Below are 15687 nucleotides of genomic sequence, written 5' to 3' on the forward strand. Positions count from 1 at the left end.
CCACTGGCAAATCCTGAGATGAGAGTGGAAGCCAGGAAGTTAGATGCAGGGCTTACAGGACTATGAATAGAAAATGCTAGTATTAAGTGAAAACCTGGGTGCAAAACTAAGAATTGAGGGCAGAAAAACTGGAAAGAAATAGTATATTCGGCAACAGTAATTTGGAAGATAAGATGGTGGAGAATGCCTTTTCCCGACTTCTTTCCACTTTACATTTTCCTACTTATCTTTAGCAAGCGTATTTTATTTTATTTATTTTTTTAAAAGATTTTATTCGTTTATTTGACAGGCAGAGGTCACAAGTAGGCAGAGAGGCAGACAGAGAGAGAGGAGGAAGCAGGCTCCCTGCTGAGCAGAGAGCCCAATGCGGGGCTCGATCCCAGGACCCTGGAATCATGACCTGAGCTGCGGGGCTCGATCCCAGGACCCTGGAATCATGACCTGAGCAGAAGGCAGAGGCTTTAACCCACTGAGCCACCCATGTGCCCCTACTGAGTGCATTTTAATGTGAAAAAAATCCACCTGCTTGAAAGAGGAGGCGTGGGCGTGAGGGCGTGGCTGCCCGCCGCCCCGCCCACCGCCCGCCCCGCCCCGCCGTCCCGCTAACCGCCGGCAGGGGGCGCGCGGCCTCCGCTCGGCTGCGGTGGCCGTCAGCCGGGAACACCCACCGGGCCCTGAGCGCCATGGGCTGCGCGAAGAGCAAGAAGTTGAAGGCGGCCGCCCGCTCCCCTTCGGAAGTCAGCAGCCGCAGCCGCCCTGGCATCCCATTGCCAGGTACGAGCGAGGGCAAAGGCACGGCCCCAGAGCGCGGGGCCGGGCGGGCCTGGGGCGTGCGGTGACCGGGAAGCGCCCTCCCGACGGGCGGCGCCGCCCCGGAGGCCCAGGCCTCGGCCGACGCGCGCCACGCAGGGAGCCGAGAGGCGCCGGGGGTGTCCCGCGGCCTGCGCGGAGCGGCCTCCCCAAGTTTGCTCCCCGAAGGGGCGGCCCGGCCGGTGTCTTTCTGAGAGGTAGGGGGCGGAAGGAGGAGCGTGCCGGCCGCAGGACCTGCCCGAAGACGTCTCCGGCCCCGGAGCGAGCGGGCTGTTGATGCGCCCTTGTTCCAAGCACCGTGTTTCCTCCGGGAATTCACCTTCACCTCTCAGGGAGCCGGGACCCCGGGGGCAGGGGGACGGACACCCAGAGCAAAGGAGCTTAAGCGCCGAGGAGCAACTTGGGCCTTTTTAACTGGGGATTCGGACTCGCTAGGTCTTGGGTGGGGCGCGTGTCCCCCCTTGCCCACACACCCTCCGCCTTCAAGACTCATCAGATCTTCCTGTCTCCCCCCGCCCCGTCTTCTCTCCCTTGAGTCTTTCCCCCTCTTGAGTCTTAGGCGCATTTCTGACAGCGCCAGCCCACGCTGTCCTTTCAATGACTCCGGCGGGAAAGGCGCTTGTATTTTCTCCACGTTGCAGACAATGGTGATAATGGCTAACGGTTACCAAACACTGTCTCCAGCACTCCCCACGGATCATCTTGTTTCCCTTCACCCACAACCCTAAAAGTTAGGCGTATCCTAACCCCGATTTTGCAGTTGAAGCGGCTAAGGCACAAGACGACGATGAAACGTGCCCAAAGTTCGGCGGCAGTAAGTGGTAGAACTGGGAGGGATACCCGCGGTTGTTGACTCCAAACCCCCAGATCATAATCCTGACACCGCCCCCCCAACCCCCACCCAGATCTACAGGTGTTGAAAATGAGACCCAGAAAAGTAACCTGCCCAAGAGAAGGAATTGTTAAATGCTGTAGGATCAATCCGTTTCTTTCCGTGGCTTACAATTTAGTTACAAGGCAGCATATGGCGAAGGGCTTAGAGGAATGGTAAAAAACAGCCAAGTGGGGAAGGCAACTCCCTTGGAAGAGTTGGATTTGGCAGGGGCATCTGAGCGGGGAGCAGCTGATAAAACCATCGTGGAGACAGGGCGCATATCTGCTGGAACTGAGGACATGAGGTGGGGGGAGAAGGGAGAATGGGACAGAAGATTGGGTGGAGGGCAGCCCCTGCTCAAGACCAAGCAGCTAATTTGTGGCACTCGAGTTTTTTTCTCATTTACACAATGGAATTTGAGTCTGTGTGTCCCAAATTTACCTTTCCTTTTCCACCTTCAGGATTTTTCCACTGTCCATGTCTATCATTTATTTACTATTTACATCCACTTAAAAGAGTACTTTTGGGTTGAAATATACTGTACATGCAGCAAAGAGCAGTTGCCATAATACAGCTTTATAACTGACCGTCCCTGTGCAGCCAGCACCCAGCTAAAGAAACATTTCCTGTACCCCAGAAGCCCCTTCATGCCTCTTACTCACATACCAAGGGCAACCACTAGGATTTCTAAAAACATAAAAGTTTCACCTGTTCTACATTTACTTTTTGAAATAAATGAAGCACTGTTTTAAGCATTAATCTATGAAAAGTACTGCTTTGTTCTAGATATTTTCTATACACACACAGATATGCCTCCTATTGAAATTAAAAATTTTTTTTCATATATCACCCATAAACACTCTAGAAGCTATCTTCCTTGAGTACCACCAATGATCTGCACACCAAATTTAGTGACATGCTGAACCACATTTTCTTAAGTTCCCTCCAAATGTGAAATTACATGGTTAGGTTTCAAGGAACTGACTTCCTAAATGAGCAGCCAGATTCTAATGTGAAGTTTCTGACAATCTGGGCCAAGTTGTAATGAAGAATGTCTTGATTAAATGACTCTTCAACCCAGCATTTATTACTTATCAGTTACTAACAACTCAGGAGTGAGCAAGGCATGATCTCAGCCCTTGAACATACAGTCTCGTGGACAGCGAGGGCACGGAAAATGCTGTGTCATCATGTGTAATCATAAAGACGTATGGGTACAAGATGCTGGCAGAGAATGGTAGTGCTTAGGGTTTAATTTCTATTCCTGCCATGACACATATTCCATTCTATTTTAATTAACTTGTAAACATTTATTTTTCCTGCCGGATTTGTGAGAGTTAGGAATGCGTTTTGTTCATTATTTTATCTGCCACAGTCCTTGACACACTGCCTTACAGATGATTGGGACTCAGTAAATGTATCCATATGGTCCATATGGCAAAGGACAACTTTTTGTAAGCAAGGAAGTTTCCAAAAGCCAGTGTTACTAACAGTGACTGGTGTCCCAAGCACACTGTGGAGGTGCACACACAGAGTTGTGTCTTTCTGCAATGTCAGCTTTATTCAGTCATAAAGCAGGCTTAACATAATTATAAAGCAGGTTCAGGATTCCAAGCTCAAGGACATGTCACGATATGATAAACTTGGCCTCTCACACGGCACACAACAAACAAGATAACAGAATGGGTAGAAGTTAACAAACCAAACGTGAAGTCTGCCTGTGGGCGCACAGTAGAGATAAGCCCTCTCCGGGCCGGGTCTGCTCTCCCCACTTACTGCTTATGAGGTTCAAGCCGTGAACGATCTCAGCCCTGCTCAGAGATCAATCAGGCAGAGCCTTGGGCGGCAGCTGCCTATTTAAAGTGGTCAGACGTACAGGGGTCACGTCTGAGGAGTCTGACAGTTCGCTGCAAAAATCCTCCCTTTTCAGAGTGATTTAATCAGTCTTGGGCCCTTGCAGACATCTTCTGCTTCTGCTTGTTATCAGTTCTGGGGTGTCAGCTGCTACTGGTCTCAGTGCTATCTCTTAGCTGCAGTACCCTTAAGTACTTGGGTCATCGCTTGACACAGGCCCCTGCTTGACGTGAGTGACTCCATCTTGCTTTCCACAGCCAGCTTCTCCAGTGAGGCGAGGAGACAGTGTTTGTTAGTGTGTATCCTAAGACCATCTGCAAGAGAATTAATTACTTAAAGGGTGGGTATGTGTAAGTTAAAAGTTTGTTTTCCTGGCCTCCATCCCAGACCCACTAAATCAGGTCTCCGGGTATTGGGCCAGGAATCACCATGTTTGGTGCTGCAGGTGGTTTGAACTAAGGTCTGAGAACACGGGAGTGAGGTGTCTGAGCCAGAGTGAACCCACCTTTTCCTGGGGAGAGGCTCCTGTCCTCAGGGGTGGTGTTGAGGTTTGAGTGGAGGATATAATAAGAGAAAATTGAAATCTGTGGTATAGAAACTAAGGTCATCCTGATTGACATGCTAGGAATATGCAGTCAGAAGATAATATTGTATAATTTGCTAGATAATTCAAGGGAAAACTTGCTCTTAGCCCACATTAGCCTGATAATTTAAATAAAAGTCTTTGGTCATTGTTTGAATCTTTGCGCTTGAAAGTTCACCTCTTTGTATTAATGTTTTCTGAGTATTTAAAGCTTTTAAAATTGTCTTTCTTTTTAAAAAGTATATTTTGGATTTGCGGTTGGATTAGGCCCTTGAAAGAAGGGACTAACATGTAAGGTTTTGGGGGTTTTAACCTTCATACAATATCACTGAACATTTCATGAATGTTCCTTATAACCTGTTTTTAAGCTCTGAGCTTTACTTTGCTGGTAGAAACTAGTCTACTGTTGGGTCCCCCCAAAATTGGGTACCCCAATAATGGGTCCGTGATTAAAGGAGCAAGACTGATACAAAGCAAAAGCCAAGCAAAGCTTTATTTCGCACCAGGCATCAAGAATCAGACCGACCGTCAAACAGACCGGTGGGGGCTGCCCCTTCAGAGAGGACGACCCCTCCCTGCTTTCTAGACTAACTTTTATAGAGCAAAGGCCATGTGGTTGGGCCTGGCCACACACAGGGTGGCCAATGAGATTGTAACACACACAGGAAACTCCACAGTGATGCTAGGCGACCAACTGAATTGCATTTTACCCTAGTAGACATTTGATTTAGCCTATCACACCTTGGTTAGGATTGACGCCAAAAGGCTCCCAAAGGGCAGGGACCCATACTCCTTGGTAGCTGGGAGACAGTGTGCGCCCCCACTGATTGAATACCTCCTCCTGGCCTGACCCACCCTTGTATTTGGACTTTGTTACCTGGGACTGGTTTCCCGGACTTGCTTTTAAATAAGTTCCCCTGGGGGGGGGCAGGCAAGGTCAATTTAAGCTTTCCAGCAAGATGGCAGTTCAACCGGGGTGGGGCTGCTCTCGCTGCATCGGCCTTTACACTACACACAGGACCCCTGGGTGGCTCAGTCAGTTAAACATCTGCCTTCAGCTCAGGTCGTAATCCCAGGGTCCTGGGATCTAGTCCTGTATCCATAGGGCTCCTTGCTCAGCAGGAACATTGCTTCTCTCTCTGTCTGCCCCTCCCCCTGCTTGTGCGCACTCTCTCGCTCTCGCTCTCTCTCTCTCACACACACACACACACATAAATAAATAAAATCTTAATAAAAAAGAAACTAGTGTACATTGTACTGCTGTACATCACTATCATGAATCTCTCTTTGGTATTGAAAACCAGTTTGTTAACTGTTGGTCTAAGTCACTGCCATGGTTTTAGCTCTGAACTGTCAGGTGGGTTGAGAATGACTTAAAAATGTGCTACCAACTTTCAGTCAATATTTAAAAGTTATTTTTTGGTCACAATCGAATATGCGTGTATGTGTGTGTGTGTGTAAGGTACGTATATACACACAGACCCATACACTTCAGATGTCAGTGTCTACTGAATGCAAAGCTGAGCTGAGCAGGTGGTGAGATGTGGGATAGACTGAGAATCAGCTTTCGATGAGAAGGAGCAGGCCACCGTTGAGGGATTAAAGGTTTAAATTCACTGCAAGGACAGGCAGGTAACAATAGAGAGCAGTGGAGACTGGGATGAACAGGGGACAGAATGTGCTAAAAGGGGCCCAGCTCTCCTTTGTGGAGTGGGAGGACGACTCTAGGGTTGCCAGAACTTCAGGTCTTTTCCAGAGAAACTAGAAATCCATATTTATGTATTGCTTTTGTGACTTCTTCCCATTCGTAAATGTCAGCAATAATTCAGTTAAATAAAACACTGAGGGCCAAACAAGATCGGATCGCAGGTCATTATGGTCTGAGAATCTGTAGGGTGAAGCTGGCATACGTTAAGGAAAAAAAGGATGGGGCCTTTTGAATGTGTGGAGAAGTAGCCAGGGCAGAACACAGCTTTTCGTACATAGCAATGCAACACAGAGAATGACTGAATGAACAATGTAATGACCGAAGTATGATTTTTCAAAAAGTTAAAAATATGATTCTTGTAAAAAATAAGATGAACATACATTAAAAAAATTATTAAACAATGTATGAAGGAATCAGTAGGTGGTAAAGCTACTGATTTGAAGGAGATACCAAGGAATAGAGACTCAATCAGTGAAAGAATTTCTGAATTGAATTTCCTAGGAGTTCCAAAACTGGTTAATGTCCTACAGGGCAATAAAACTGTAACCTCTGGTATTACTGGACAGACTCATATAAGTTAACATAAAACGTCCCTGGGGGCACCCGGCTGGCTTAGTGGGTAGAGCATGTGACTCTTGATCTCAGGATTGTGAGTTCGAGCCCACACTGGGTGTAGAGATTACTTAAAAATAATATCTTTAGGGCACCAGGTTGGCTCAGTGCGTTAAGCCTCTGCCTTCAGCTCAGGTCATGATCCCACCTGGGATCAAGCCTGGCATCGGGCTCTCTGCTCAGCAGGGAGCCTGCTTCCCCCTCTCTCTCTGACTGCCTCTCCACCTACTTGTGATCTCTGTCAAATAAATAAAATCTTAAAAAAAATAAAAAACAACAAAATTTCAGTGTCTGGACACTAATGAAATAGTATATAACAAAGTCAAGAACAGGTACATTCTCTTAAAAGATTGAATGATCCTTCAGTGGGCTAGTTAAACAATGTCCCAGTATGACATTGAAATGCCATTGTCATCCTCTTCTTATTTCCAAGTTTTGGATACCTTTTCTCTTTTTCTTTCTTTTTTTTTTTAAGATTTTATTTATTTATTTGACAGAGAGAGATACAGCGAGAGAGGGAACACAAGCAGGGGAGGTGGGAGAGAGAGAAGAGCGGAGCAGGGATCCCTATGCGGGGCTCCATCCCCGGACCCTGAGATCATGACCTGAGCCAAAGGCAGACACTTAACTACTGAGGCACCCAGGCGCCCCTTGGGTACTTTTTCTTAAGATCATGGATATTATACCATAGTTATGATTACTGTGGAGTTATCGCTCACTTACTTTATGGTATTTTAAGCTGCTCATTTCTCCCTCCTCAATGGGCTGCCCAAATTCAACCAGTTTTTCAGGTATAGGCCGCAGCCTGCAAAAAAAAACCCCACTGGGAGCATAGTGAGGATTTGTGCCCCTCTCTCTCTCCAGTTAATGATTGTTTCATCGAGTGCTTTATCACAAGGATTGTCTCTGAAGTGGATACTGCCGCGCTCTTGGTTATGGTGTTTGCTTTAGGTTTATCGAAGTAATTGTATGCATTTGAGCAACGGCTAGGGTTTTTTAAAAATTTCTTTTATTTTCTTTTATGTATGCTGTGAGATCGAAGAAGAAATTGGGGTGGGGGTAGTAGAAAGAACTAGAACTTGGTAAGCTGCTCTCTATCCTATCCAGTTTTGTCAGAAATGTAATGCTGGGCTAAGCAGTCTTTGTATTGGGAGAGCAGGAAGTGAGGTTTCCTTGTACCTGTTTGTAGTAGGATTCCATGGGATCTTTCTGGATGTGCTTTGATCTGCTAGACTGGTAGTATGATGCTCAGGGTTTGATCTGGCTGATCTGGCTGGGAAAGGGGGTTGGGGTGTCCAGGCCAGAGTGGAATGAGACAGAAGCTGAACAGGGATCTGGTCCTCAGACAGGCAGAGGAATACAGTAATAACTCTCTGGTATCACTAAGAGGCAGCTGAGGGTAGGGATGGCAAGGAGGGAGGAGAAAGCTTGGGCCATGTGTGTCTGGCAGCTGGTTTTCAGGCACGAATACGGAAACACACTTGCTGAAGAGTGCTAATTGTATTTATTAAAGCAACACAACAAAACAAAGTCAAATCAACATCTTTGGCTCTGGGTGTGGGTGGAGTAGTATGGAAAGGAGAGGGAGAAGATTCTTTTTTTTTTTTTTAAGATTTTATTTATTTATTTGACAGACAGAGATCACAAGTAGACAGTGAGGCAGTCAGAGAGAGAGGAGGAAGCAGACTCCCTGCTGAGCAGAGAGCCGGATGCGGGCCCAATCCGAAGGCAGAGGCTTTAACCCACTGAACCACCCAGGCGCCCCAGAAGATTCTTTTGTTAAGATTGATTTATTTTTACTTTATTTATAAAAGATTTTATTTATTAATTTGACACAGAGACAGCAAGAGAGGGAATACAAGCATGGGGAGTGGAAGAGGGAGAAGCAGGTTTCCCACCGAGCAGGGAGCCGGATTCGGGGCTCAATCCCAGGACTCTGGGATCATGACCCAAGCCGAAGGCGGACACCTAACAACTGAGCCAACCCAGGCGCCCCTGATTTATTTTTAGAGAGAAACAGCACATGAACCGGGGGGGTGGGGTGGTTCTGGAGCCAATTCCCCCTCTGAGTGGGGAGCCTGATGCAGGGCTTGATCCCATAATACATGAGATCATAACCTGCGCTGAAACCAAGAGTCGGATGCTTAACTGACTGAGCCACCCCGGCGCCCCAGGAGGGGGTACATTTTTTAAAAAATTGTATGTAAAAAAAAAATTATATGTCAAATCTTTTCTTTTTGCATAGGTACTGATTAATAATAATTCTTACTAGATTAGACCAATGCTGGAACTCCTAGTGAAGTTTCTTTTTTTTTTTTTTTAATATTTTTATTTATTTATTTGACAGACAGAGATCACAAGTAGGCAGAGAGGCAGGCAGAGAGAGAGGAAGGGAAGCAGGCTCCCTGCTGAGCAGAGAGCCCGATGCGGGACTCGATCCCAGGACCCTGAGATCATGACCTGAGCCGAAGGCAGCGGCTTAACCCACTGAGCCACCCAGGCGCCCGCGTGAAGTTTCTTTTAAGAACAAAAGACCTTTGACAGGTTTGGCCTCTTTTAAGCCCTTCTGTCTTGCATTTGGGTCATTTTTTTTTTTTTTTTTTTTTTCCTGTTCCCTGACCTTGCCAAGCTCCCTTATTCATCTGTTCTTGAACATTTGGTTTTCTGCCCGGAATACTCTCCCTTCTCATCTTTGCTGTACACACTCTCCTTACCCAACAAGACCCATTCCAAATGACAATTCTGTGATTCCCCAAGTAGAGTTAGTGTTGCCCATTGTGGACTCCTATGGCCCTTTCCATTTCTTTTCTAGGACATCTAGTGCATTGTTTAGTGTGTTCTATGAGACTGACTTCCCAGGGCAAGGAAGTCTTGCTCAGAATTGAAGTCCCTGTTTGGGATGGTGTATCATGGCACATAGTAGATGCTCAATAAACGCTTGAATGAAGTGAGACGTTATTCCCTTCTATCTGATATTTTCCTCCTTCCTTCCTTCCTTCCTTCCTTCCTTCTTGAGGGAGAGAGAGAGAGAGAGCCCATGAACCCGTACAAACATGGGAAGAGCAGAGGGAGAGGGAGAGAGAGAATCTTAAGCAAGCTCCATGCTGAGAATGGAGCCTGAGGCAGGGCTTGGTGTCATGACCCCGAGGTCATGACCTGAGCAGAAACCAAGAGTTGGATGTTTAACCAACTAAGCCAACCAGGCACCCTAACTGATTTTTCTATCTCAGTAACAGTCAACCCAGGACCATCTTTTTTTCCCTTGGAAGCTTCTTTTATCTAATTCTCTTTTCCCAACTCCTTGGAATCCTACAAATGGAACATCTCAGGCAGGTAGAATTGCCAATGTCATGTCCACAAGATCAATTGTGTCCCTGGAGTATAACCTTGAACTGACTGGAAGAACTTGATATAAAACAACTTGGCTTCCAAGGTGGGTCCCCAGTATAGTCACCATCATTATAGTATTTGAGGGATGCTTATTGAGAGTATGGTTCCACAAGTCACTGGAGGGGCAATGGGAAGAGAATTAGAGTCAAGAAGACAAAGTTCTAGTTCTTCTTGTACCATCAAGTAACTGTATGATCTTAGACAAGTTCCATAGCATTTCTGGGCCTTGATTTCCTTTCCAAAATGAAGTCCTTTCCAGTTCCAATATTCTGCATATCTGTCTCCCAGGAACGTTAATCATCGAGTCCCCAAATACATAGGAAAGGTAATAATTCCAAATAAAAATACCTCGCATTTTATAGGATTCCACAATATACAAGGTAATTTCACATGTATTATCTAAGACATGTCTTTTTTCCGGTCTTGGCTGCTAGAATGCATACCTGAATAACTACTAAGATTTTAACTCATTCACTTCATTTTATGTGGGCAAGTCAGTAACTTCTGACATAGCAGGAAAGAACTTGCTTTAAAATAATAAATACACTAAGATTCAAATAATGTCTTAATTGCATTTTTAAAAGATTTGAGGAGAGGAGTGTGCATAAATTCAAGTATATTTCTGGAACCCATTCTCTGAAAAGAATGATCCTTAAATTCATGTCCCTCTTCTACATAGTAAGATCTCTACTGAATCTTGTTGTTTTTGTTGTTGTTGTGTTTTTTGTTTTTTGTATTTTAAAGATTTTATTTATTTATTTGACAGAGAGAGACACAGTGAGAGAGGGAACACAAGCAGGGGGAGTGGGAGAGGAAGAAGCAGGCTTCCTGCTCAGCAGGGAGCCTGATGCAGGCTGTCCTTTTGTGGACACAGCCAACCCCCACTTCTAATTTCTGAGAATCCTTATCTGTTCTCCATCAATATAGTTTTGCATTTTTAGGAATGTCATTTAAATAGAATTACACAATAGGTAACCTTTTGAGATTTTTTTTTCCACATGGTATAATGCCTTAGAGGTTCATCCAATTTGTTGTGTGCAACTACAGTTTATTCCACTTTATTGCATTTATTAACTTTGTGTGAATGTACCATAATTTACCTTTCATTCATTGAAGGATATTTGCGTTGTTTTCATTTTTAAATTATAAATAAAGCTGCTATAAACATTTGTATAATTGTTTTAAAAAATTGAGATATAACTAGCATACCATAAAAATCACATTTAAAAGTACATAGTTCAGTATGCAACCATGTAATAATTTTCACTACCCTCAGAAGAAACCTTGTACCCATTGCCAGTAAATACTAGCCAACCCCACCCTACCAGCCCTGTCAACCGCCAGTCTATCTTCTGCCTCTATAGATTTGCATCTTCTGGACATTTCAAAGAAACTGAATCATGTACTGTATATTCTTTTGTGACTGGCTTCTTTCACTTAGTATTTTTCAAGCTTTATCCATGCTATAGCATGTTAACAGTACTTCATCTCCTTTTGTTGCCAAATAATACTTCCTTGTAGGATACAACACATTTTATTTATTAATCAGTTGATGGACATTTGGGTTGTTTTTACTTTTTAGCAGTTATGTATAATGCTGCTATAAACATTGTCAAGTTTTGTGGGGGCACGTTTTCTTTTTAGGGGGCTATATACTTAAAATTTGAATTGCTGAATCATATGATAACTGCATTTAACTTTTGGAACAATTGCCAAGCTGTTTTCCAAAGGGTCCACATTTTACATTCTCACCAGTGATGTATGAGAGCTCCAAATTCTCCATATCCTTGCTAACACTTGTTATTGTCTGGCTTTTTTATTTTAGCTATGCCAGTGGTTGTGAAGTGGCATCTCACTGTGGTTTTGATCTGCATTTCCCTAATGACTAGATGTTGAGTATCATTTTATGTGCTTATCGATTATTTATATATCTTCTTTGAAACAATTTCTGTTCAAACCCTCTTCCCATTTTGTGATGGGCTATTTGTCTTCTTATTGCTGAGTTCTAAGAGTTTTTTTAATATATTTTAGATACAAGTCCCTTATCAAATATTTGATTTACAAATATTTTCTCCTATTCTGGAGGTTGTTTTTTTATTACTCAATGGTGTCTTTTGAAGCAGAAAACTTTTAAAATTTTGATGAAGTCCAATGTGTTGTTTTCTTTTGTTGCTTCTGCTTTTGAGGTTGTAACTAAGAAACCACCCAAGGTCACAAAGAATTTACTATCATGTTTTTTCCTAAGAACCTTATAGTTTTGTAAAAAAAATTTTAAGAGTGACTTATTTAGAGAGAGCCCAAGTGAGAAGAGCAAAGGGAGAGGGAGAGAAAATCTCAAGCAGAGTCCACACTAAGGGTGGAGCCCAACACAGGGCTCAGTCTTACGACCCTGGACCATGACCTGAGCTGAAACCAAGAGTTGAGAACTTAGGAGCACCTGGGTGGCTCAGTCCTTAAGTGTCTACCTTCAGCTCAGGTCATGATCCCAGCGTCCCGGGATTAAGCCCCACGTAGGGCTCTCTGCTCAAGGGGAAGCCTGCTTCTCCCTCTACCACTCCCCCTGCTTGTGTCATCCCTGCTCTGTCAAATTAAAAAAGAAAAAAAAAAAAAAGATTTGGGCACTTAACCATCTATGCCACCCAGGTGCCCCAAGATTTTTATAGTTTTATGTCTTATATTGTATGAGATATCTTGAGTTAATTTTTTACATATGGTATGAGGAAAGGGTCCAAGTTCATTCTTTTGCATGTGGATATCTAGTTATGTCAATGCCATTTGCTGAAAAGACAACTCTTTCCCCATTGGATTGTCTTGACACCCTTGACCAAGATCAATACAATAGTTTATTTCTGGAGTCTCAATTCTATTGCATTGATCTGTATGTAGACGTATGCCAGTCTCACACTATCTTGATTACTATTGATTTATAGTGAGTTTTGAAATTAGGGAAATTAGAGAGTGTGCGTACTCCTGCTTTGTTCTTTTTCAAGGTTGTTTTGGCATTTCTGGTTCCCTTGTACTTCCATATGAATTTTAGTATCAGCTTGTCCATTTCTACAAAAAAGACATCTAGGATTTTGATAAGGACTGCATTGAGTCTATATATTGCCATCTTAACAATGCTAAGTCTTACAGTGAACTTAAGATGTGTTTCATTTAGTTAGTTCTTTAAATTCTTTCAGTGATGTTTTGTACTTTTCAAAGTGCAGGTCTTGCACTCTTATTAAACTTTTAACCAAGTAGTTTATTCTTTTTGAGGTCGTTGTAAACGGAAAAAAATGCTTGCCTAATTTCATTTTCAGATTGTTCATATATAAGAATATAATTGATTTTTCTGTTTCAATCTTATATCTTACAACCTTGCAGAACTTGCTTATTTATTCTAAGAGAGGGGTGTGTGTGTGCGTGTGTGTGTGTGTGTGTGTGTGTGTGTGTTTTCCTGAGGATTTTCTACATAGAAAGTTGTATTATCTGTGACTATAGATAGTCTTATTCTTTCTTTTCAACTTGGTACTTTCTATTTTTTTGCCTAATTGCCCTGGCTATAACTCCGAGTACAGTGTTGAATAGAAGTGACAAGAGCGAACATCCTTATCTTGTTCCTGATATTGGGGGAAAGCATTCCGTCTTTCACCATTAAGTATGATGTTAGCTGTGTTTTTTCATAGGTGGCCTTTATCAGGTTGAGAAAGTTTCCTTCTATGCTTAGTGTGTTGAGTATTTTTTTAATCATGAAAGATTATTAGATTTTGTCAAATGTTTTTCCTGCACCTTTTGAGATGCTCATGGGGTTTTTGTCTTTTAGTCTATTAATATAAGGTTACATCAATTGATACTTTTCATATGTTAAATCAACCTGTGCAAAGTTAATACTGGGATAAATGCCACTTGGTCATTGATATATAATTATTTCTATGTTCTGCTAATATTTTGTGGAGGATTTTTGTGTTGATAGGGAATATTGTTCTTTGTTTTTCTTTTCATGTAATGTCCTTGTTTGGTTTTCAGGGTAATAGTGGTCTCATACATTGAGTTGGGAAATGTTCCTTCCTTTTCTGTTTTTTTTGGAAGAGTTTATGACATTTTGGTATTAATTCCCCTCTGGATGTTTGTTAGATTCACTAATGAGGGATGCCTGGGTGGTTCAGTTGGTTAAGCTTCTGTATTCGGCTCAGATCATGATCCCAGGGTCCTGGGATGGAGTCCTGCATTGGGCTCCTTGCTCAGCGGGGAGCCTGCTTCTCCCTCTCTCTCTGCCTGAGGCTTCCCCTGCTTGTGCACTCTTACTCTCTCTCTCACTCTCTCAAATAAATAAATAAAATCTTGAAAAGATATTTGATGGGGCACCTGGGAGGCTGAGATGGTTGAGTCTCTGCCTTCCATTCAGGTCATGACTTCAGGATCCTGGAATCAAGTCCCTTATCAGGCTCCCTGCTTAGTGGAGAGTCTGCCTCTCTCCCAGCTCATGCTGTCTCTTGTTCTCTCTCTTCCTCTCTCAAATAAATAAATACAATCTTAAAAGAAAAAAAATTTCACTAATGAAGTAATCTGAACCTAGGCTTTTCTTTGTGGAAAGATTTCTTTTTTTTTTTTTTAAAGATATTATTTATTTATTTGACAGACAGAAATCACAAGTAGGTGGGGTGGGGGGGCGGGGAGCTGGCTCCCTGCAGAGCAAAGAGCCCGATGCGGGGCTTGATCCCAGATCCTGGGATCATGACCCGAGCCGAAGGCAGAAGCTTTAACCCACTGAGCCACCCAGGTGCCCCAATGTGGAAAGATTTCTTGATTATTGACTCAACTCTTCACTTGTTATAGGTCTATTCAGATTTGCATTTCTTCTTGAGTCAGTTTGGGTAACACACCTTTCTTGGACTTCGTCCATTTCATGAAGGATATGTAGTATGTTGGCATACAATTGATCGTGGGTTTTTTAAAAATTAACATATAATATATTATTAGCCCCAGGGGTACAGGTCTGTGAATCGCCAGGCTTATACACTTCACAGCACTCACTATAGCACATACCCTCCCCAATATCCATAACCCAGCCACCCTCTCCCTATCCCCCTCCCCCGGCAACCCTCAGTTTGTCTTGTGTGGGTAACAGTCTCTTATGGTTTGTCTCCCTCCTGATCCCATCTTGTTTCATTTTTTCCTTCCCTACCCCCCAAACCCCCCACTTTGCCTCTCAAATTCCTCAAATCAGGGAGATCATATGATAATTGTCTTTCTCTGATTGACTTATTTTGCTCAGCATAATACCCTCTAGTTCCATCCACATTGTTGCAAATGGCAAATTTCATTTCTTTTGATGGCTGCATAGTATTCCATAGTATATGTATACCACATCTTCTTTATCCATTCATCTGCTGATGGACATCTAGGTTCTTTCCATATTTTGGCTCTTGTGGACATTGCTGCTATAAACATTCAGGTGCACATGCCCCTTCGGATCACTATAGTTGAATCTTTAGGGTAAATACCCAGTAGTGCAATTGCTGGGTCATATGGTAGCTCTATTTTCAACTTTTTGAGGAACCTCCATGCTGTTTTCCAGAGTGGCTGCACCAGCTTGCATTCCCACCAACAGTGTAGGAGGGTTCCCCTTTTTCCGCATCCTCGCCAGCATCTGTCATTTCCTGACTTGTTAATTTTAGTCATTCTGACTGGTGTGAGGTGGTATCTCATTGTGGTTTTGATTTGTATTTCTCTGATGCCGAGTGATGTGGAGCACTTTTTCATGTGTCCGTTGGCCATCTGGATGTCTTCTTTGCAGAAATATCTGTTCATGTCCTCTGCCCATTTCTTGATTGGATTATTTGTTCTTTGGGTGTTGAGTTTGGTAAGTTCTTT

At 43.4% G+C, this 15687-nt stretch overlaps 1 protein-coding gene across 1 annotated transcript in view; it reads left to right on the forward strand.

Annotated features, from left to right (window-relative positions):
* The first annotated feature begins 673 nt into the window (after positions 1-673).
* LOC116854673 (thioredoxin reductase 1, cytoplasmic-like) overlaps positions 674-15687 on the forward strand; it is a 41651-nt gene continuing 26637 nt past the window's right edge. Inside the window, exon 1 of the mRNA XM_032836761.1 lies at positions 674-774. Within this exon, the coding sequence (XP_032692652.1) occupies positions 684-774 (91 nt within the window). The 5' untranslated portion in view covers positions 674-683. The remainder of the gene's footprint in view (positions 775-15687) is intronic.

This window comes from Lontra canadensis, unplaced genomic scaffold, assembly GCF_010015895.1.
Source record: "Lontra canadensis isolate GAN:19392208 unplaced genomic scaffold, GSC_riverotter_1.0 scaffold93, whole genome shotgun sequence".
Classification (NCBI taxonomy): Eukaryota; Metazoa; Chordata; class Mammalia; order Carnivora; family Mustelidae; genus Lontra; species Lontra canadensis.